Below are 22,260 nucleotides of genomic sequence, written 5' to 3'. Positions count from 1 at the left end.
TTGTGTGAGCCTTGGAATTCAGCAGGAAATAGAGCATCAAGTACCTATAAATGTGGGATATGAAACCAGAAATGATGCCTGTACACATTGTAGGGCCAAAGAGCTTTACACCCATGCTAGTTATTAGGTTGGCAGGAAAGTCATGACTCAGTTTTACATAGAAAAATACATCCTGACTTTCCCAAGAATCCAGTAGAATACTTTTTGCCTCTACCTGGCTCTGGATGATTCTGACAGAATAAAAGCCTCTTTAAAAAGAAAATTTAAAATAGTTGGCAGCTACTACTCTCCAAAACACCACACTGAGCACTGTATTTAGCAGAAGTTGCTGAAAGCATTGGGGGTGGGGAGTGAGGGGACTGTGTACCTTGCTATATAGGACTTGGAAATCAGATTCGGGGACTTGTGATCGGCTGACTTTCAGTCAAAGTGGGCAGTCAGTGAATTCTTCCTCTCTGTCATCTCCCTAGGGTCTTACCAGGATGTCCTTCCAGCCTTATACTCATAGCCAATTGCAGCAGATCCTATTGTCTCGACTGAAAAATTTAAAGGCCTTTGAGAGTGATGCCATCCAGTTGGTAGCCAGGAAGGTAAGTCACTTTCAAGGAACTCTCAACTGAGCTTACAGACAACTTTACTGAGAGCTTGCTGAGTGACGTCCTAGGAGAACAAATAAAGAAAAGTAGAAACAAAATTGCTCATTGTTTTTAGTGCATAATTCATTTCCAGGCTATGACTGCGGTAGGCTTAGATACATTCCTTCATTCCTACCAGGATATGCACTAGGGCTTGCTACCTATACAACTTCACCATTTTTTTGTGGCTAATTTTAAATCATTTTCTTTTGATAGAGGGTGAGAAATTGAGACAGAGAGAAGGAAACTTACAACACTGCCCCACCTGCCTATAAAGCCTGCTCACTGAGGGTATCGGCCAGGGCCGTAAATCCTCATCCTTACAAATGTTGACATCTGCATTCTGCCAGGTGAACCCCCACCTGGCCTGGTTTATATACAAATTAAATTAATTGCTTTACAGGGCAGGCAACTTTCTGTGATGCAATAGACTAGTCAGACAGACAAACCTGCTTTCAGTTCTGGTTCTGACTCTCAGTAGGCATATTACAGAAAACAGAATGAGGGCCAGGACCTGGGTTCAAACCCCCAGTGGCTACCTGAGGGAGGGGGGGAGCTTTATGCGCAGTGAAGCAGTACTGCAGGCTTCACCCCACCCTCACTGTCTATCAAAACAAAAAAGGGAAGGGAGGTGGGGTGGGAGGTTGCCACCAGAAACAGTGGAGGACTCATGTAGGCACGAAGCCCCACTGATAACCCTGGTGCCAGAAAACAACAACAGGCTGTAGGAAAGTTACTTAGAACTTCCGAAGCCTGAATTTTCTTCTGGAAGATGGGAATAATAATAGCTACCTCATAGGGTCATTGGAAGAATTAAAGGAGATCATGCATATGATGTGCCAGCATGGTGTGTGCTCTATGGTAAATATGACTTACTGGATGCCTAGTAACATCTTCCAAACTCACTGGGAGAATATCATCAAAGATTTCCAGAATTCTGAGGAACAAAGTAGACATCTTATTACCTTTAGTTCTAGTACCACTAACTCTCACGCATATTGAGCATTTTTAGTAGAACAATTTGTGCTTGGATTCCTTTCTGTTGACTTAGCTATGGCTTTCTTTAACCTGCTAATAATAAACCACTAATTCTATCTCTTTCCAGCATACCAGATTATATTACTCTTCTTTCTTTTTTTAATCTTTTAAAATTTTTTTTTTAATTATCGTTATTGGACATAGACCATCAGAAAAGGGAGAGGGAGAGAAATACCTGCATCCCTGCTTCACCACTTGCAGAGCTTTACCCCTGCAGGTGGGAACCTGGGACTCATACCTGGGTCCTTGCACATCATAACATGTATGGTCAACCAGGTGTGCCACCACCCAGCCCCTTATTTACTCTTCTGTTGTTTTTCTCTTCTGAGGTTTCTTGGTCTTGTTTGGTTTCAGAGGGCATCGAATTTGGATTCTACCAAACTTCTACCTAAATTTCTTGCTGTGATTTAATTGCTTCTACCTAAACTTCTTGCTGTAATTTAATTCAAGCCTCTTGTTTCTATGACCTCTTATTTACTGTAAAGAAACAACCTGTTTATATCCTGTCTTGTAATTATGATATCTAAAGTCATTTTGGGTCTGAGTCTGCTGTTTTTGTGCCTTGACCTTTTTTTGGGGGGTGGGGGGATTGTTTTTCTTTTTACTGTATGTTAATGTCCTTAGAAGTTTATCTTAGAATTGAAGCTCAAGTTAAAATTGACTTCACTTAGACTTTGTTTTGCTTCTGTCGGTTATCTAAGAGTACTACTAACTGTTCATGTTAAAATATTTTCCACTTGGGAGTCTCTTTCCCTCTCTTATCTTCCCTCCCCTCTCAATTTCTCTGTGTCCTGTCAAATACAATGGACAGAGAAAAATAATAAACAAAATGGAGAAAAAATGGTCCCTGGGACAACTGGATTGGCAGTGCTAGCACCAAGCCCCAGCAATAACCTTGGTGGCATTAAAATTAACTCCAAGGGCTGGGGAGATAGCATAATGGCTATGTAAAAGACTCTCAGGCCTGAGGCTCTGAACTCCCAGGTTCAATCCCCATAAGCCTTCTATACCAGTATTTTTCTTTTTAGATGAACATAGAATCTGTTGGTTTTTCTTCTAGACTCAAGTGGCAAGGGAAGGGGAGCCTCAACAAATAAAATGTTCTCTCTCCTAGGTAGCAGCCCTCTCTGGAGATGCACGACGCTGCCTAGACATTTGTAGGCGTGCCACAGAGATCTGTGAATTCTGCGAGAAACCCAACTCCTCTGGCCTAGTCACTGTAGCCCACTTACTGGAAGCAGTTGATGAGATGTTTTCATCTTCATACATCACTGCCATCAAGTAAGATCCTTGAGCTGCATATCCCTAACTAACTTTCCTGGGAAAACCAGGGGAGTGGTTCATAGTCTGGGATAACTATGAGCTATGTTTCCCTTCCTAAACTTTTGCTGAATCTGCCTTTATTGAACACACTGTCTTTCTTTTTGAGGTTGTAATCTAGTCAGGGAGACAGAAATGTAGCCCTACTATAGTAAAAGAATAATTACTCACTGCTGAGTTATCCTGTCGGTGTTTAGTGATACACGGAGAACATGAATAAGGAAGCAGCTGCTTTTTTTCACACTGATAAATCATGTCATGAAATAGCCGTGCTAGTATATTTCCAGATAAAGTAACTGTATTCCTGTGACATTTTCCGTGCAATCTTTTAAGACTTTGAAGAGTGGGGGGGGGGGGGGGGCATTTTTGCCTTCTCTGAAGACACAGAAAAAGTTTGACTCCTCTGGGCTTCTGGTATAGCCGCTTGTGACAACTTTCATCTTGTCTTCTTTAAGAAATTGCTCTGTCCTGGAACAGAACTTCCTGAGAGCCATCCTTGCAGAGTTTCGTAGATCAGGACTGGAAGAAGCAACATTTCAACAGGTAACACTTTTTTTTTTTTTTTTTTAATACTGGTCTCGGTATTTTAAAATATTTCTAGATTTTGATCTAGAGTGTGATTATAGTTTGAACTATTTTGAGCAGAAGTAATCATGACTTCTGCCACAGTGATCTACTTAACTCTTCACAGACTGTTTTAGAACAGGAATTTTTAAAAGTACTTGAGTATATATTTGACAGTATGACTGTGTGCATAGGTAGGTATGTTTTAGACCTCCATATAGCGTCAAGTAAACATTACGTTGTCAACACTTCCTTTTGACTTTTCCTCTTTAAATTCTTCTTTAAACTTTTAGTTGCTGGTTGTATTATTTGTGGGTTTGTTTGTTTGTTTGTTTGTTTTGCCCCCAGGGTTATTGCTGGGGCTCGGTGCCTGCACTATGAATCCACTGCTCCTGGAGGCCATTTTCCCCATTTTGTTGCCCTTGTTATTGTCATTATTATTGTCTTTGCTGTTGATGTTGTTGGTTAGGACAGAGAGAAATCGAGAGGGGGAAGAAAAAGACACTTGCAGACCTGCTTCACCGCTTGTGAAGCGACCCCTACCAGGGACTCGAACTAGTATCTTTGTGCCGCTTCTTGCCCTTGGTGCTATGTGCACTTAACCTGCTGCGCTACCGCCCAACCCCCTATTTTTCCTATTATTATTTAGCTTTAGACTTTAGTGCTTTTCCTTAGGTCATACATAAACTATATCTAATATGTATATAAAACTTTAACTAATCTCTTGAGGGATGTGGCAGTACATTTATTAAGTAAAGTGCACTGAAAAGTTACTATGTAGATGGAGAAATTGCCCACCTTGGTGGAGTGCAGGACTTGCATGGCTGAGGCTCTTCCCTAGATCACTCCCAGTACCACATGTAACAAAGTGGTTCTCTGACTACTCTTTCGCCACTTTTCTTTTCTTATGTGAATATAACTCATATGAAATAACTAGAATAATTTTTTTTAATTTTCCCTTTTGTTGCCCTTTTTTATTGTTGTTGTAGTTATTCTTGTTGTCATTGTAAGATAAGACAGAGAAATGGAGAGGGGGAGAGAAAGACACCTGCAGACCTGCATCACTGCCTGTGAAGCGAACTCCCTGCAGGTGGGGAGCCAGGGGCCTGAACAGGGATTCTTATGCCCGACTCCCAACTAGAATAAATCTTTTAAAAAATATTCTTAAAAATAAATAAATCTTTAAAAAAATATGGCCTGGCAGGTGGCTCAATGGAGAAGGTGCTAGACTTGCGGATATGAGTTCTTGCGTTTGATCCCCATGGCCACATATGCTGGAATGACACTGTATTTCTCTCCCTCTCATTATTAGTTAATTTAATTATTTTTGCCTCCAGGGTTATTGCTGAGGCTTGGTGCCAGCACTATGACTCCACTGCTCCTGGTGACCATTTTTCCCATTTTATTGAATTAGAAAGAAATTGAGAGGGGGTGGGGGGAGATAGAGAGGGAGAGAAGGACAGACACCTGTAGACCCGCTTCACTATTTGTAAATAAATGATTTTTTTATAATCACATTACTTTTTTTTTTCTGCCTCCAGGGTTATTGCTCGGGCTTGGTGCTTGCAATAAAAAACTCCTGGGAGCTTTTATTTTTTTGTACTTTTTGCCTTTTGTTGCCCTTGTTTCATCGTTGTTGTGGTTATTATTGTTGTTATTGATGTTGTTGTTGGATAGGACAGAGGAGGGGAAGACAGAGAGAAAGACAGACACCTGCAGACCTGCTGCACCACTTGTGAAGCGACCCCCTTGCAGGTGGGAAGCCGGGGGCTCGAACCAGGATCCTTATGCTGGTCCTTGTGCTTTCTTCCATATGCCTTTGACCTGCTGTACTACCGCCCACCCCAATCATACTACTTTTTAAGAAAATACTGATTTACAAGCTTATGGTTATCACAGAGATACTTTTTCACATCTCCCCAAAATAGGTATCTATAGTGATGTATGTTGACATTGTGATGAACATATTAAAAACAAACTTCTGAAATTCAAAAGATGAAATCATTTGCCTGTGCATGTTTACTATAACTAATAAAACTAGGCTTCAGATTTCTCTTCTGTGACTCTGAGGCTAGTCTTAGGGTTTGATAGCTTCTGGGATAGTACCATGGACAAGTGTCTGATTTTTTTCCTAAATGTAGAATTATTTCCATATAAAACCAAGACCAACTTTTTTTTTTACCCTTTCTGGCAGCTGATCTTGAATTTGTTTTTTGTGTTTAGATTTACACTCAACATGTGGCCTTATGCAGAATGGAGGGACTGCCATACCCCACCATGTCTGAGACCATGGCTGTGTGTTCTCATCTGGGTGCCTGCCGCCTGCTGCTTGTAGAGCCCAGTAGGAACGACCTGCTTCTTCGTGTGCGCCTCAATGTCAGCCAGGATGACGTTCTGTACGCGCTCAGAGAGTGAAGGACTTCACACAGAAGGCTGGTGGCCTGCTGTTTGTCAAGAGCACATGGGACTGTTGGAGAAGAGGAGCCTGAATAGAAGTGAATGTCATGTTTTGTGCTGTCTATTCAATAACTGACTTTCCCTGGGTGTTTATAAAATTCATAAAGACAAACTATCCTGTACCAGATGCCCTCTCACTTTTGTTTGTAACCTTGTTTTGGGGGATTTTTGATTATTATTATTATTTATTTATTATTCACCCCACCACTAGGTGGGGCCTCTTGCATGTAGTTTCACCTCTCCAGACTCTTGTCACTCAGATAGTGGAGAAACTACCCCTCCCCCCAGGGTCATTTCTAACATCGTTTGTGGGCTATGCAAAGCTATCAACTTAGAAACTAGCACTTAGGGCCTGGTTGTGGCACACCTGGTTGAGCACACGTTACAGTGCACAAGGACCCAGGTTGGAGCCCCCAGACCCCACCTGCAGGGGGAATGCTTTGCAAGAGGTGAAGCAGTGTTGCAGGTGTCTCTCTGTCTCCCTCTCTATCACCCCTTTCCCTCTCGATTTCTGGCTGTCTCTAAAAAAAAGAAAGAAAGAAACTAGCACTTAGGGAGTTGGGCGGTAGTGCAGCAGGTTAAGTGCAGGTGGGTGGTGCAAAGCACAAGGACCAGTGTCAAGATCCTAGTTTGAGCCCCCAGCTCCCCACCTGCAGGCGAGTCACTTCACAAGCGGTGAAGCAGGTCTGCAGGTGTCTTTCTCTCCCCTCTCTGTCTTCCCCTCCTCTCTCCATTTCTCTCTGTCCTACCCAACAAAGATGACATCAATAACTACAATAAAACAAGGACAACAAAAGGGAATACTTTTTTAAAAAAGGAACTAGCACTTAATGTTGCTATGGAAAAAAAAAAGCTACAGGCATTAAACAGTGGTGCACCTGGATTCAAATCCCCATCTCCACCTTCAGGGGGAAGCTCCACAGGCAGAGAAGCAAGTCTGCAGGTGTCTCTCTGTATACCCCTTCCCTCTTAATTTCTCTGTCTTGTATCCAATAAATAAATAACTTTAAGTGGGAGAACAAAGCAAAAGCTCCTACATTGAAGTTTGAGTCCTTCCTGTGGTTGGTTATCTTAGCAAGGTCAGACAAATTGATTCTGCCGACTGTATACTGTCAGTGAAATGTTTCTGATTCCTGAGATGACACTACAGCACCAGAGCTTTTTCTGGTAACCTTTCTTGTGGGATTTGAACGTACACTTCATGCTCCTAGCAAGATACACACCCTCCCCAGTTAGCTAGCTCTCTGGCTCCCTATTATGTAACATACTATGTTTTTAAATGTGTACCGTTTCTCATCCATAGATAGATGATGGTATATAAGATTTATCAACAGTTGGAAACTCCAATAAAACTAGGAAGATCAGGGAGTCGGGCTGTAGCACAGTGGGTTAAGCGCAGGTGGCGCAAAGCGCAAGGACTGGTGTAAGGATCCCAGTTGGAGCCCCAGGCTCCCCACCACCTGTAGGGGAGTCACTTCACAAGCGGTGAAGCAGGTCTACTGGTGTCTGTCTTTCTCTCCCCCTCTGCCTTCCCCTCCTCTCTCCATTTCTCTGTCCTATCCAACAAGGAAGACATCAGTAACAACAATAATAACTAGAACAATAAAACAAAGGGCAACAAAAAGGAATAAATAAATATTTAAAAAATAATTAAAAAAACTGGGAAGATCTTTGAAATTGCAAACCATGAAACAGAACTAAGAACGTTAAGGAAATCAACAGATGCAAGTTGCTGGGTTTTGTTTGTGCCAAGCAGTGTTCTCCAGGTCTAACATTTGCATGAGGGACTTCCCTTTTTACATATACCTTCTACACACACAAACACGTGAAGATTTGTTAAAATAATTATGGGGAAAGTTTATTTAGGAAATAGTGATAGTTTTTAAATATATTTTTTATATTTATTTTCCCTTTTGTTGCCCTTGTTTTTTATTGTTATAGTTATTATTGTTATTGATGTCGTTTTTGGATAGGATGGAGAGAGATGGGGAAGACAGAGGGGGAGAGAAAGATAGACACCTGCAGACCTGCTTCACCGCCTGTGAAGCCACTCCCCTGCAGGTGGGGAGCCGGGGGCTCAAACCCTGATCCTTAGGCCAGTTCTTGCGCTTCGTTCCACGTGCACTTAACCCACTGTACTACCGACGGACTCAGGGAAATAATTATAGTTATAACCACCAATTCCACAATGGGATGTAAAAAGGGGGAAAAAAGCTTATTTTTAGATAGCTAGACTACACACCAAAAGCACCATTATGCCAGATACCAGGATCAGAGCCATGGTCCAGCATGAGCTGGAACTGCTTTTTTTTTTTTTTCTTTTTGCCTCCAGGATTATTGCTGGTGCTCAGTGCCTGCACTAAGAATCCACTGCTGCTGGAGACCATTTTTCCCCCATTTTGTTGCCCTTGTTACCCTTGTCATTATTGTCATTGCTATTGTTGGATAGGACAAATATGGAGGGGGTGAGAGTTGGGCGATAGCACAGCGGGTTAGGCGCAGGACAAAACTCAAGGACTGGCATAAGGATCCCGGTTCGAGCCCCCAGCTCCTTACCTACAGGGGAGTCACTTCAGAAGCGATGAAGCAAGTCTGCAGGTGTCTTTCTCTCCCCCTCTCTGCCTTCCCCTCTCTCCATTTCTCTCTGTCCTATCCAACAACAATGACATCAATAACAAGGGCTACAAAAGGGATTAAATAAATAAATATATATTTTTTAATATATTTATTTATTCCCTTTTGTTGCCCTTGTTGTTTTATTTTTGTAGTTGTTGTTGATCCTTACACTGGTCCTCGTGCTTAGCGCCACCTGCGCTTAACCCGCTGTGCTACCGCCCGACTCCCATAAATATTTTTTAAAAATCAAGATGGGGAGAGAAAGACCTGCTTCACCGTTTGTGAGGCAAACCCCCCCCCCCCAGTAGGTGGGGAGCCAGGGTTCGAACCGGGATCCTAATGCTGGTCCTTGTGCTTCGCCTTCGCACCACGTGCCCTTAACCCACACGCTTAACCCCCTGCGCTACCGCGGATCCCAAGAACCACTTTTTAAAAAGCATTTTATTTGTTTTATTTTGAGAGAGATGCAGAGAGAGAAACACCAGAGCACCGCACAGCTCTTGCTTTTGGTGGTGCGGGGAATTATTATTTTTATTTATTTTTTACCAGAGCATTGCTCAGCTCTAGTTTATGGTAGTGCGGCGATTGAACCTGGGACTTGGGAACCTCAGGCATAGGAGTCTCTGCACAACCATTATGCCATCTACCCCCACCCTGGACCGCGTTTTTATTGCACTACATTGATGCCTGTGGGGTTAGGGAGGAACTTCGGGTTATAATGATTTCAGAAAGAGGTGCCATGGGCACTGAGTGTTGTACTGTCCTCTAGTTGCAGAGCTTGTTTGGAGGTTCTAGCAGGGGGCGCAGCTACCCGACCAGCGCGCAGCTTCAGGAGGGCCGCACATGGGCAGGTGAGGAAGGGGCCACCCGCCGCCAGCCAGGTCAGCCTAATCAACCCTGGTGATCAGTGGGGTGACAGGTCGCCCTCACATCCCTGTCTTCTAATTTAAAAAAAAAAAAAAAAAAAAAAAAAAGATCCACTGCTCAAGTTTGGAAAAACACTCCCACTTCCCCCGAGACTCAATTATAAATGACCTATGCAGATAGATGTTCCTCTCTCCAAGAGGTCCAGAAGTCAGGCCCGGGGCGCATGCGTCAAAGTCTGGGCAAGAGGGAGGGGGCCTTAGCACAGAGATTAAACCCGTCCCGGGCCGTGGCGTATCTACTGCGTCTGCGTGAGCCACGCGGAGACATCCAAAAACCCTCCGCCAGCCTCAAGCTACCTGGCTCAAAGCGCCTGCGCACCGAGTACCCCACCCTTCGAGTCACCAGCTGGGGCTCTACACCCGCTTCGCTTTGCGCATGCGCCTGGCGGCCGTAAGGGCCGTAAAGTCACGTGTTGAGGCTTTAGGCATCTCCTGAAGGGGGGGGGCGTCCTGTCACTGCTGGGTGGCCTGGGGCCGCGGAATCCCTGGGCGGTGGCAGGCTAGAGAAGGCCCGGTTTGGCCTCGGATCCGCCGCGATATGCCGCGTGCCCGCTCTCCCACCGTGAGGAGACCTGGGGACAGCAAGAAAATGGAGGTGGCGTGCCTGGGCGTCCCCGGCTTCGCCTCGTCGGCACAGCCCGCCACCCTTCCCGGCCCTGAGCCGAGGCCTGGGCTCCGCACGGCCGCCCCGGAGACGCAGACGCAGACTCGGCGTGTCTGGCCGGTTCATCTTCTGTGTCTGAGGCGGGGTTGCGCGCCCACAGTTCCCCGACCAGCCGCCCGCGTGCAGTGCACCTGGCCGCCCTGCTGGCTGCGCCCCGCAGGAGTCCCCTCACCCCTGCCCGTGCCAGAGCCGCCCCAAGTCCCCGGACATTTTTGCAAAAAAAAAAAAAAAAACCGAGTGCTGCAGACGCTGCCTTGCGAGCTGCTTGACAGGGTACCAGCTTCGCAGGAAGTTCAGCACGGCTGCACTCTCCAGGCCAAACTGAAACCATCTTGCCTTTCGCCATGTATAGGGCTTGGGATTAAGCTCTGTGTGGTCTGAATCATCTTTACCTGTGGCCAGGCTCAGAGCCTGATCAATACCAAAAGTAATGACAAAACCTGCACTACACTCTAAGAATGATCATAATGGAACAAGCAATATCAGTAATGCAGAATTTTTCAGGAGACTCCAAGAGGAAGAAATGTTTTCCCCTTTATCTACACCACTTCCTTTAGTATTCGCCCTAAAATATAGAGAAAGGTTGGTGCTTCCCACAGTGGAGGGGCCACCTTACATCGCATAGTTAATTAATGGACAGTTATGGTACCTGCCTAGACACAATGGGCCTTTTAATCTACCATCCACCACTATGCTCCCGCTTCTTATGCAGGAATAGTGCACAAGAACATAGCATACACAGAAGATGGATTCCAGCTAGAGAGCTTAACTTAATGGAGAGGCTGGCCAGGTGAGCACCACCTTGGTACCTTCTCAGTAAGCAACAAAAGTCCTTGATCAAGCAATGTGTCAGGAACAGGAAAATTCAGGCATTCAGTCAGGTGTGCCCTGTATATACCAGAAGAAAACAAGGTACCCTCAAGACAGAGGCTGAGACCTCAAATCCCTGAACAGATATGTTATGACCAATGCCCAGATCTGGAGTAGCATTAGAATGACTGAATATTTAAAATGTTAAAATACTTAGTTAAGTGACAAAATAATAAGAAGTGTGTACTTATATATAAGAAGTGTGAACTTAGAATGATATTTGTGTGCCTAGGAGTAAAAAGTTTTTGTAATGAAATGTGTGAAAAATATCTGTGAAACTACTGGTAAATATTTGTGAGACGTTGGTGGTAAATATTTGTCAAAATATTTTGGAGAATGAGAAAATTATTTTCCTCACAAACAGCAACCAGCAGCTCAAACCTGAGATAACAGATGCGCCTGTTTGGGTTGATAAGTTTAGTCTGATGTGTTAAACAAGCCCGAACCGAATTGGTTGGGAGGTTGTGTAACTGTAACCCCACACCCCCAGCCGGGGAAGCATAGGATAAAAAGTCAGTGAAAGACACTGGACAGACTGAAGCAGAGCAATCCTTGATGTCACTCCCCTGTGCCCATCCGCTTGTCACACAACCACTTCAGCTCAACCCTTGGGTGGTCGTGGTTTACTGATTCCTAAGCTGCACCCAGGCGGACTGTTCTTCAGGCTGACCACATCCAGACCTGCTAGAGAGACCAGGCTGCCTGCTATCTAGACTGACCACAGACTGCCGGACCTGCTCTAGGCTGACCACCAGCATCCGGACCTGCCAGAGACCAGACTGACCAACCTGTTTAAGAGGACATCACTCGTGAGACTGTACCTGCGCTGTGATAGTTCATAGGAGAGGTACTGGGGAATTGGGATTGTATGTGTATTGAATAAAGTGTTGTAACAGCATCATAAACAGCCTCGGTCTCATTAAAAGGGGGAGGGTCCTTTCCCCCTGTCCACCGGCCTAATTTAACTCTCCAAACCTTTAATGTTCTCGTCACAATGGAACAGATCTTATGAAAAATGCTCAATTTGTTTAAGGCCCCTAGAAACATAACAAGCTTGAACTTTCTATGACGCATTGGCTTCTGATGCATAGGGGCAAGAGAATGGCATAAACATACAGGTAGAATATGAATCTTAATCAGTAGGACATCTGCCTAGCACACAGGTACAGAAATAACAAAAGACATAGAAACTGTGATGTGATCTCTAGGGAGAAAAGTGCCCCTGGAATGTGAATGTTCCACAAAGCAGGAGGTGTTCCCTACCTGTGCTGTTCTTACTTGGTGATTTTTGTTTCAATAATCAAAGCCTTGGTGATTTTTGTTTTAATAATCAATACCTTGGTGATTTTTGCTTGAATGATCTAAGCCTTATGAGACTATACAAATAAAGTTCTGCTTAAGTAAGACAGAGATGTCTGCTTGAGCTTGATTCAGCATCAATTCACTCGTCTTTCATTCTTCATTTTTCGCCGACGCCCCTCCTCCTCCAGGTTACCCTAATAACCTGCTGGGGCTGGCCCCTAGCAGCAGAGCCGGCTCCCAGCCTCTACTTCTCCCTCCCAGCTCCCATCTCCTTCCCATTTGCAGCCAGAAGGCAGTTAATTTCTGCATCTCTCGCTTACCCGCTCCCCATCTGCCAGACTGGTGTCCCGTGGCCGGAAGGATTTAACACACACACACATACACACACACACACACACACACACACACACACACACACACACTTCAGCTTGACTACCTGCTGACGTCTTCTGCGTCTCTCTTCTGGGCCCAGGTCCTGAGTGCCCGGGTGGAGACCAAACATATTCCACCTCGGGACACTGAGCAGCTGATTCCCCCTGTTTGGAATCAGTTCCCACCCTCCCTGCCCAGCGGCTTTATGGCTCAGCACTGGCATAGCCTTCTCCAAGAAGGCTTCTTTGTGCCTGATAAGGAGCAGCCCCCCCCCCCCCCCCACGACCCCGTAAGGTTTTTCCCCTTTGATGAGGCTGCCTTCAGCACGGAAATACCCCTGGAGGGCCTGAGACATGTCGTTGCTGCGCTCCCAGTGTCCAGCAATGGCTCTGACACATAGTAGGTCCCATGAATGAAGAGCTCGAGGGGACAGAATGCTGAGTCAGGTTTCTCTATTTATTATTGGATAGAGACAGAAGTTTAAGGAGGAGGAATGAAGATACGGAAAGGGGCAGGCACGCCTGCAGCCCTGCTTCACCACTCATGAAAGTTTCCCCCATGCAGGTGGGGATCAGGGACTCGAACCTGGGTCCTTGTGCTCTGTAATATGTGTGAGCTTAACCAGGCGCGTCACCGCCTGGCCCCCTCAGAACTTTACTGATGAAAAGGCTTGACATTTGTGCAGACCAGACTGCATGTGGCCACTGGGCATTTGAAATGTGTGGAGCTTGCCTCAGTAACTGGATTCTTAAGTTCAACTTAAACTTAAGTAGTTACAAATGGCTACCTATCTGATTTTGTTTTCAAAGACTTTCTGAATCCTGCCACCCATGCCTAGTGTTACTTGCTTAAATCTGCCTTTCACAGCCTCACCATACTTGGCCTCTTTTTTATTTTAATCCAGATCTATCATCAGCTCCATAACTTTTGAATGTGTATCTGCACTTCCCACTTAAACCATTAACAAGTGGTCCCTGTCTCTTCCAATTCCCACATTTCCAATTCCTTTGCTGCTGGATTTCCTTGGTTAGTTGTTGTTTTCTCCGGGCTATGTTGTTTTTGCCGGGCTGGCTTCACGGGCGGGTAACAGACGACCAGGGACTTATGGTTAAGCTGTAGGCAGTATCTCTTTATTCATGCAGGACGCAGCACAATCTAAGATGAGCTAAGCTAAACTCAAGGTAAAGTAAAACTCACAATGCTGTCTTTATATATACTTGCCAAGTAGGGTGGAAACAGGATGTGACATAGAGAGGGTGGAGAGAAAAGTGGTAAAAATCAGAGTGTGACAAGGAGGGGGCAGATTAGGCGAGAATCCTATCACTGAACCACAAATGCCCTGGAGGGAGGGTGGAACTTGTTAACAGTGGTTATGTAAATAGAATGAAGTGGTTATGTAAATAGAATAGTGTTAAGCAGGGGGGATTTAAACCAAATGAAACAGAAAGGGTCTCATGCATACCAACAGTTAGTGTTTTTTTTTTTTTTATTTTTTAAATCATTTTTATTTATTGGATAGAGACAGCCAGAAATTGAGAGCGTAAAGTTTTGTTTCTGACCATACCCATTACAAACTAAGACAAACTGAGGCCACACAGGACATAGAGGAAGATGTGTAAGCACACTTCTGATCTGAATCCCACACAAACTGACACAATTCCCGTATATAAGTGAAGTATAAGGAATTTATTCTTAAGTTTGAAAGAGTGAAAATAAGGCCAGTCCACAGACTTACACAGAGACAACACCAAGAGGCAAGACAAATCTCAACTGAGAGATCCCAGGCCAGTGCACCAAATTTGGTCCTGTTGCTCTGAGATATTGAGGCTTGAAATTCGTCCTCCTTTAAAGGGAAAAGTGAGTGGGGGGTCTACATGATGAATATGTCCTTGCTAATTTTGGGGGTTAAAGTTTCAAGGAAAACACTCCATTTCTTATCTTCTGGGGAGGAAGCCAGCAGTGTTTACCGAAGCCAAATGGACAAGTTAGCAGATAGCTGGGGGTGGGGGTGGTTGCAGGGTATGCAGCTTCAAGGCAAACATTTGTATCTGCCAGGTGCAAAGCTGAAGCAATTAGTGCATTTGTGTAATTTCATCTTATCTAGTTTCTTTTTTTAAAAGTTTTATTTATTTACTTATTCCCTTTTGTTGCCCTTGTTGTTTTATTGTTGTAGATATTATTGATGTCGTTGTTGTTGGATAGGACAGAGAGAATGGAGAGAGGAGGGGAAGACAGAGGGGGAGAGAAAGATAGACACCTGCAGACCTGCTTCACTGCTTGTGAAGCGACTCCCCCTGCAGGTGGAGAACCAGGGGATCGAACCCGGATCCTTATGCTGGCCCTTGCGCTTTGTGCCATGGTCCTTGTGCTTTGTGCCACATGCACTTAACCCGCTAGTTTCTAAGAGATCTTCTCTTAAATGAACTTAAATGAACTAATCCAACTGGGGAATTCCATTCTTTCACAGAGAGGGAAGGAGGTGATAGAGGGAGAGAGACAGAGAGACACCTGCAATCCTGCTTCACCACTTGAAAAGCTTTCTCCCCATAAGTGGGGACCAGGGACTCGAACCCAGGCCTTTGTGCATTGTCATACACTCTCTCAACCATGTGTGCCACCACTTGGCCCCCCTGCTTAGAGTTTTGCCCCTTGATGTTAAGCTTTGACTTCTTTCTCCAGGTAGGGAGTTTTAGTAACAACTAGCTTCCAGGGGAGCATTGTTGGGGATGAGGCTTGTAGGCTGCTCCAGTCTGAGTCTCTTCTCTCCCTACCAGACAGGCTCCAGAGTTCCAGGTTCAATGCACCACCATAAGCCAGAGCTAAGCAGTGCTCTGGTTAAAGGAAAGAAAGGTGGTCTGGGAGGTGGTGCAGTGGATAAAGCGCTTGACTCTCAAGCGTGAGTTCCTGAGTTCAAGCCCCAGCCGCACATGTACCAGAGTGATGTCTGGTTCTTTCTCTCTCTCTCATAAATAAATAAATAACATCTTTTAAAAAGGGGGGAGTCGGGCGGTAGCGCAGTGGGTTAAGTGCGGGTGGCACAAAGTGCAAAGACTGGTTAGGATTCCAGTTGGAGCCCCCGGCTCCCCACCCGCAGGGGAGTTGCTTCACAGGTGGTGAAGCAGGTCTGCAGGCGTCTCTCTGTATCTCTTCCTCTCCCCCTTCTCTCTCAATTTCTGTCTCTATCCAATAACAAATAAATAAGTAAATAAAATTTTTAAATCTTTTTAAAAAAAAAAAAGGAAAGACACATTTAGTGTGGTTAATGTGGTTACCTGCATTTGATAGGTTCAATAGAAGAATGTTTGTTTTAAGGTTTATTATTTACTTGTGGTATAGAGAGAACACCAGAGCATCGCTCTCACACTTGCCAGGGATCAAACTCAGAACCTGGCTTTCATGAGTCCAGTGCTTCATCTACCTCCCGGGCCACTCACTAGAGCAATTATCTGCTTCTTGGGGCCCCCTGAGGGACTTTGTGACTTGATCAGGTACCTTCCTCATTCACCTGTGAAGACCTGTGACTTTCCCAGAAAGCTTAGGAGGTATATGCCCAGCTGCAAAAGATGTTTCTGGAACAACATGAGGTCAGTAGACTGCTGATCTTGTCAGTTCTACCTCCCCCCTTCATTGCCTACAGACTCTGTGTCTCAGACCAGACCTGAATTCACATTCTTTTTATATATATAAATCTTTTTATATATTTATTTATTTTCTCTTTTGTTGCCCTTGTTGTTTTTTGTTGTTGTAGTTATTATTGTTGTTGTTATTGATGTCATCGTTGTTAGATAGGACAGAGAGAAATAGAGAGAAGGTGCAGACAGAGAGGGGGAGAGAAAGACACCTGCAGACCTGCTTCACCACTTGTGAAGTGACTCCCCTGCAGGTGGGGAGCCGGGGGCTTGAACCGAGATCCTTATGCCGGTTCTTGCGCTTTGTGCCACAAGCACTTAACCCGCTGAGCTACCGCCCGACTCCCCTGAATTCACATTCTAACTCCTCTACTTACTGTGTGATCTTGGGCAGCTTACTTTTCTCTCTGAATTATTTCCGTCATCTGTAAAATAGGATAATTAATCAGTATCTCTCTCAGAGGGGTTATGGAGTCCAAACAAAAGAGTGAAAGTGAAGGTACTACTGTTGATTTGTGCGCTCAGCCAGGTGCGCTGCCACCTGGCCCCGGTAGTACTGTTAGTACTGTCCTCACTATGTGAGGATAGACTGTTAGTAGAGACAGAGTCTCTCTCTCTCTCTCTCTCTCTCTCTCTCTGTGTGTGTGTGTGTGTGTGTGGTGTGTAAGTCTATGTGGATATGGGCTGGCAACATAGCTCACCTTGATATAGTGCACTTGTGTTGTCATGTACATGATCCAGGTTAGAACTCAGCCCTCACAACCCCCAGCCTCCATTGTTCTCCTTCCTTCCCATTCCTCCCTTCTTTTTGAGGCAAGAGAGGCAGAGTATGAAAGAAACTATACCACCAAATCTTCCTCCAATGCTAGGCTTGGACCTGAGTTGTGCACATGAAGTTGTAGTTGTTTATTTATTTATCTTTATTTTTAAAATTTTTTATTATATTTATTTATTCCCTTTTGTTGCCCTTGCTGTTTTATTGTTGTTGTAATTATTATTGAAGTTGTTATTGTTGGGTAGGACAGAGAGAAATGGAGAGAGGAGGGGAAGACAGAGAGGGAGAGAGAGAGACACCTGCAGACCTGCTTCACCACTTGTGAAGCGACTCCCCTGCAGGTGGGGAGCCGGGGGCTCGAACCGAGATCCTTATGCCGGTCCTTGTGCTTTGCGCCACCTGTGTTTACTGCTGCGCTACCACCTGGCTCCCTATTTTTTAAATTTTTTTAAAAAATTATCTTTATTTTATTTACTGGCCAGAGACAGCCAGAAATTGAGAGTGAAGGGGGTGATGGAGAAGGAGAGAGACACCTGCAACACTGCTTCACCTCTGGCAAAGTATGCCCCTGCAGGTGGGGGCTGGGGGCTCCATTTATTTATTTATTTATTTATTTATTTTTCCAACAGAGCACTGCAGTTTGATTTATGGTGGTGCAGGGGGTTGAATCTGGGATTTTGGAGTCCTGGCACAAGCCTTTTTACTTAACCATTACCTCCCCTGCCTGAAATTGTTCATTATTTTTACAGTTTGTTTATTTTAAAGAACAATTAAAAAAATTTTTTTTAATAAATTAAAATTTTTAATTTATTTATAAAAGAAAGATAGGAAGAGAGAGAGAGAGTGAGTGAGAGAGAGAGAGAGAGAAAGAGCTAGACATCACTCTGATACATGTGCTGCCAGGGATTGAACTTGGGACCTCCTGCTTGAGAGCCCAGTGTTTTATCCACTGCACCACTTCCTGGACCACTATAGTTCTTTAATTTAGTGATAGGACAGAGAGAAATTGAGAGAAGAAAGTAAGACAAGGAGAGAGGCACCTGCTGCTTTCTTCCTGCAGTGGAGACCAGGGGCCTGAATCCAGTTCCTCACACATGGTAATGTGTGTGCTCAACCAGCTGCACCACTGCCTGGCCGATGTGTTTGCTTTGTGATTACTTATTCACGAGAAACGGGGAGGGAGAACAAGAACTAAAGAACTGGCATGTGTTCTTCTGGGGATTGAACTTGGACCCTTATGCTTGAGGGTCTAACTCTTTATTCACCGTGCCACCTCCTGGGATGCACGGTCTCTGTCTTTGAATAAGTTGGCCCTGAGCAGTGAGACCCTGGTGATAACCAAATTCCCCTGCCTCCATTCCCACATACATTTCTGTGTATAATATATATATGCATCTGTCTGTGTGAACCTCTGTCTGTACATCTGAAGTGATACTTCTGTTTGGCTTTGAAGGAACAGTATTTGCTAAGTAAATTTTAGAGAATGACCATTCTTAAGATAGTCAAAACTTAATAGCAAAAGCTTGGGGAACTTGGAGATTATGGACTTATGGTATGAGCTGGGAAAACTGAGGGGTGAGACTGCAGGGGAGAAGTCCAAAAGTCCAAAAAAGGGCTTGAGTGCCAGTCAAGGCAGGTTCGGCTGTAGTCTCTGAAGTCACTGGAGGCTCCTCTTTCCAGAAGTGTCTGCTGTTCTCCAAGCAGTCCATGCACCAGGGCAACGTGGCTGAAACTACCCGGTGAGTGTGTAAGACTGAGGCTTGTAGGGCAGGGAGCAGAAAACCAGCCTTGCTGTGTTGACATTTGTACCTGCTCCTGTCAGGTTTGAAAAGCTTGCTTGGGATCACAAGAAACAGCTTGAGGTCCTGCAGCTGGTCAGGGCCTTGACTTGAGGTCCTGCAGCTGCTCAGGGCCTTGACCCTCCTAACCACCACTTTGAGCTGAAGACATTCCAGACTGTGAGGTACCAAAGCCTAATGGAGACAATGGCTTCCTGCAGGAATGGAGCACAAGGCTGGGAGCCATAGTTGTAGGAGGACATACCTACTTACGAGAACTCTTAGCTATGTGGTGGCGGGGAAGGAACTTGACCTTTCCTGGCCTGTCCAATCTTTGCCTTCCTGGCCGACTCTCCTATTATCCCGCTGGGCAGGTGCCGGGGGGGCCAGCCCCAGCAGGTTATTAGGGTTAGCCTGAAGGAGGAGGGGCGTAGGCGAAGAATGAGGAATGAGAGACGAGTGAGTTGATGCTGAATCAAGCTCAAGCAGACATCTCTGTCTTACTTAAGCAGAACTTTATTTGTATAGTCTCATAAGGCTTAGATCATTCAAGCAAAAATCACCAAGGAATTGATTATTAAAACAAAAATCACCAAGGCTTTGATTACTGAAACAAAAATCACCAAGTAAGAACAGCACAGGTAGAGAACACCTCCTGCTTTGCGGAACATTTACATTCCAGGGGCACTTTCCGCCCTAGAGGTCACATCACCGTTTCTGTGTCTTTTGTTTTTCCTGTACCTGTGTGCTAGGCAAATGTCCTATTGATTAAGATTCATATTCTACCTTTTATGCCATTCTCTTGCCCCTATGCATCAGAAGACAATGGTTTATAGAAAATTCAAGCTTGTTATGTTTTCAGGGGCCTTAAAAAATTGAGCAGCCCATTTTTCACAAAATCTGTTCCAAGGGGCCGGGTGGTGGCGCACCTGGTTAAGCACATGTGTTATAGTGTGCAAGGACCCAGGTCCAAGCCCCCGGTCCCCACCTGCAGGGGAGAAGCTTCAGGAGTGGTGAAGCAGTGTTGCAGGTGTCTCTCTATCTCTCTCCCTGCCTATCACCCCCTTCCCTCTCAATTTCTGGCTGTCTCTATCTAATACATAAATAAAGATAATAAAAAAAAATCTTTTAAAAAAATCTGTTCCATTGTCTGATTAAGGAGTTTTGTTTTGTTCTGTTCCAAGTTAAACTCTCTAGCTAGAATCCATCTTCTGTGTATGTTCACTATGTGACGTAGGTTCTTGTGCACTATTCTTGCATAAGGAAGTGGGAGCATAGTGGTGGATGGTAGATTAAAAGGCCCACTGTATCTAGGCAGGTACCATAACTGTCCATTAATTATTTATGTTACGTAAGGTGGCCCCTCCACTGTGGGAAGCACCAACCTTTCTCTATATTTTAGGGCGAATACTAAAGGAAGTGGTGTAGATAAAGGGGAAAACATTTCTTCCTATTGGGGCCTCCTGAAAAATTCTGCATTACTGATACTGCTTATTCCATTATGATCATTCTTACAGAGTGCAGTGCAGGTTTTGTTACTGGTCAGGCTCTGAGCCTGGCCACAGGTAAAGATGATTCAGACCACACAGAGCTTAATCCCAAGCCCTATACATGGCAAAAGGCAAGATGGTTTCAGTTTGGCCTGGAGAGTGCAGCCGTGCTGAACTTCCTGCGAAGCTGGTACCGTGTCAAGCAGCTCACATGGCAGCGCCTGCGCCAGGCAGGCAAGCAGGCTCTGGGAGAGGGGAACCTTTCTCTACTATTGGCTTGTGTTTTGACCCCTTTCTTAATGCTTTTGGTTATAGGATCTCTTCAGAACTCAACAGAACAGAAATGCATCTGATCGTTGTCTGGGGAATGAACCTCCTAGCCCCTCTAGGTAGCCCTACGGTCACCTCAATTTCTGAAGACTGTTTCCCAGACATTCCTCCCCTGGCTGCTCCCTCTGACACTGAGTCACATTCTTTCTTCATAGGGTAACTTGGATGCTTTTGTGCGGTTTGAGTTCCACTACCCTAACTCGGTGAGATTCAGGTAGAGGTAGGTAGGTTCCTCTGAAGTTCATTTTCATTCCAGGATCCTGTGCTCCTTTGTCCCCACTGGGATCTGTGGGAGGTCTGGTGATAGTGAGGGCTTTGAAGGTCCTAGGGCCCATTCCCTTAGGGTTCTTTACTCAACACTCAGCCCTGTCCTAGCGATCCCACCCCTGGCTATTGTTTTTTTTAAGCTGATTTCTTACTACTTTAGGACCAAGCTCAAAAAAGAAGAGAGTTGTGGTAAAGAACACAAATTCTCCAGGTAAGGGTTCACACGAGGGCTACTTTTCCCTTTCTCTGAAATCTCTGTGCAGCAGTTGCTTCTAGAGTGTTTTCAGATGTGTTGACTTCCTTGGTGAACTCAACTCAGGATATAAAGACAGGTATCATTCCTTTTACACTTCTCAGTTGAGGAAAATTGACGCTTAAAGAGGAAATGGGACTTGCCCATGGTCTCATCACAAAGGAGGTGGTGGGACTTAAATCCAGGAATCCTCACTGTAAATTCCACATCTTTCCCACTTTGGTAAAAGTAGTGGTCTTCTCTGACCGGAATCTGCTCTTCCACAGGTAGCAGTCACTCTACGCTGCAGGCAGAGAGAGAAGAGAAGCCAGCCGGACCTGATACTCCTTTTCACTTTCCTCTGAAAACTCACCTTCTCCCCTTCTTGCAGAATTTGATCAGCTCTTCAAACTAATCATCAACCGAAACCACCGTGGTTTTAGGAGGGTGATCTAAAGCAAAGGGATGAAATTTGTAATCTTCCACAAAGGGTGAGGTTCCTGACTGTCACACTGCTTGGGTGGGCTGGAAGGAAAGCATGGCTTCTGGTGCCTCACTGCTCTGTGCCCCTGCCCAGTGCTGGCTGCCCTACCCAGTCCAATGCTCTTATTCTTCATCCCCCAGATCCTTCTTCAGAAGTGACAAGCTGGTTGGCACAGCCCATCTGAAACTAGAGCGGCTGGAGAATGAGTGTAAGATCCGAGAAATTATGGAAGTAGGGTAGAAAAAGAACTTGATAAGAGCAACATCCATCCATGGGATGTCAGTCTCTAATGTAGGTTTTTGTGTGCTTTATTTAAAAACATCCTTAAGTGTGGTGATCAGTGCCATTAAGTGTACTTTATTTCACAAATGAAGAAACCCAGAGGACCTAAAGGGATTCAGAGGCTTCTTCTTCTTCTAGCGTTTGCCCTTCTTCCGTAGCCAGTCAACAGCGTCAGGTTGAAAGCTGTCAGGAGCTGCTTGTTGCTGGCTTTGAAAGTGACTGGGATCCA

The 22,260-nt window shown here is 45.0% G+C and overlaps 1 protein-coding gene and 1 pseudogene across 2 annotated transcripts in view; both read left to right on the top strand.

Moving 5' to 3' along the window:
• The window catches only part of ORC1 (origin recognition complex subunit 1), a 35,019-nt gene extending 28,868 nt beyond the window's left edge, over positions 1 to 6,151 (top strand). For both annotated transcript variants that reach the window (XM_060206211.1, XM_060206212.1), the window contains 4 exons: positions 471 to 590; positions 2,788 to 2,954; positions 3,449 to 3,536; positions 5,781 to 6,151. In XM_060206211.1, coding sequence (XP_060062194.1) covers positions 471 to 590; positions 2,788 to 2,954; positions 3,449 to 3,536; positions 5,781 to 5,972 — 567 coding nt within the window. In that variant the 3' untranslated portion in view covers positions 5,973 to 6,151. The remainder of the gene's footprint in view (positions 1 to 470; positions 591 to 2,787; positions 2,955 to 3,448; positions 3,537 to 5,780) is intronic.
• A 10,161-nt stretch (positions 6,152 to 16,312) lies between these two features.
• LOC103123807 (coiled-coil and C2 domain-containing protein 1B-like) lies at positions 16,313 to 21,989 on the top strand (annotated as a pseudogene).
• Positions 21,990 to 22,260: the final 271 nt, after the last annotated feature.

The sequence above is a fragment of the Erinaceus europaeus genome, chromosome 13 (genome assembly GCF_950295315.1).
Source record: "Erinaceus europaeus chromosome 13, mEriEur2.1, whole genome shotgun sequence".
Classification (NCBI taxonomy): Eukaryota; Metazoa; Chordata; class Mammalia; order Eulipotyphla; family Erinaceidae; genus Erinaceus; species Erinaceus europaeus.
Note: the sequence above shows the minus strand (reverse complement) of the source record. Positions and strands in the feature narration are given on the sequence as shown.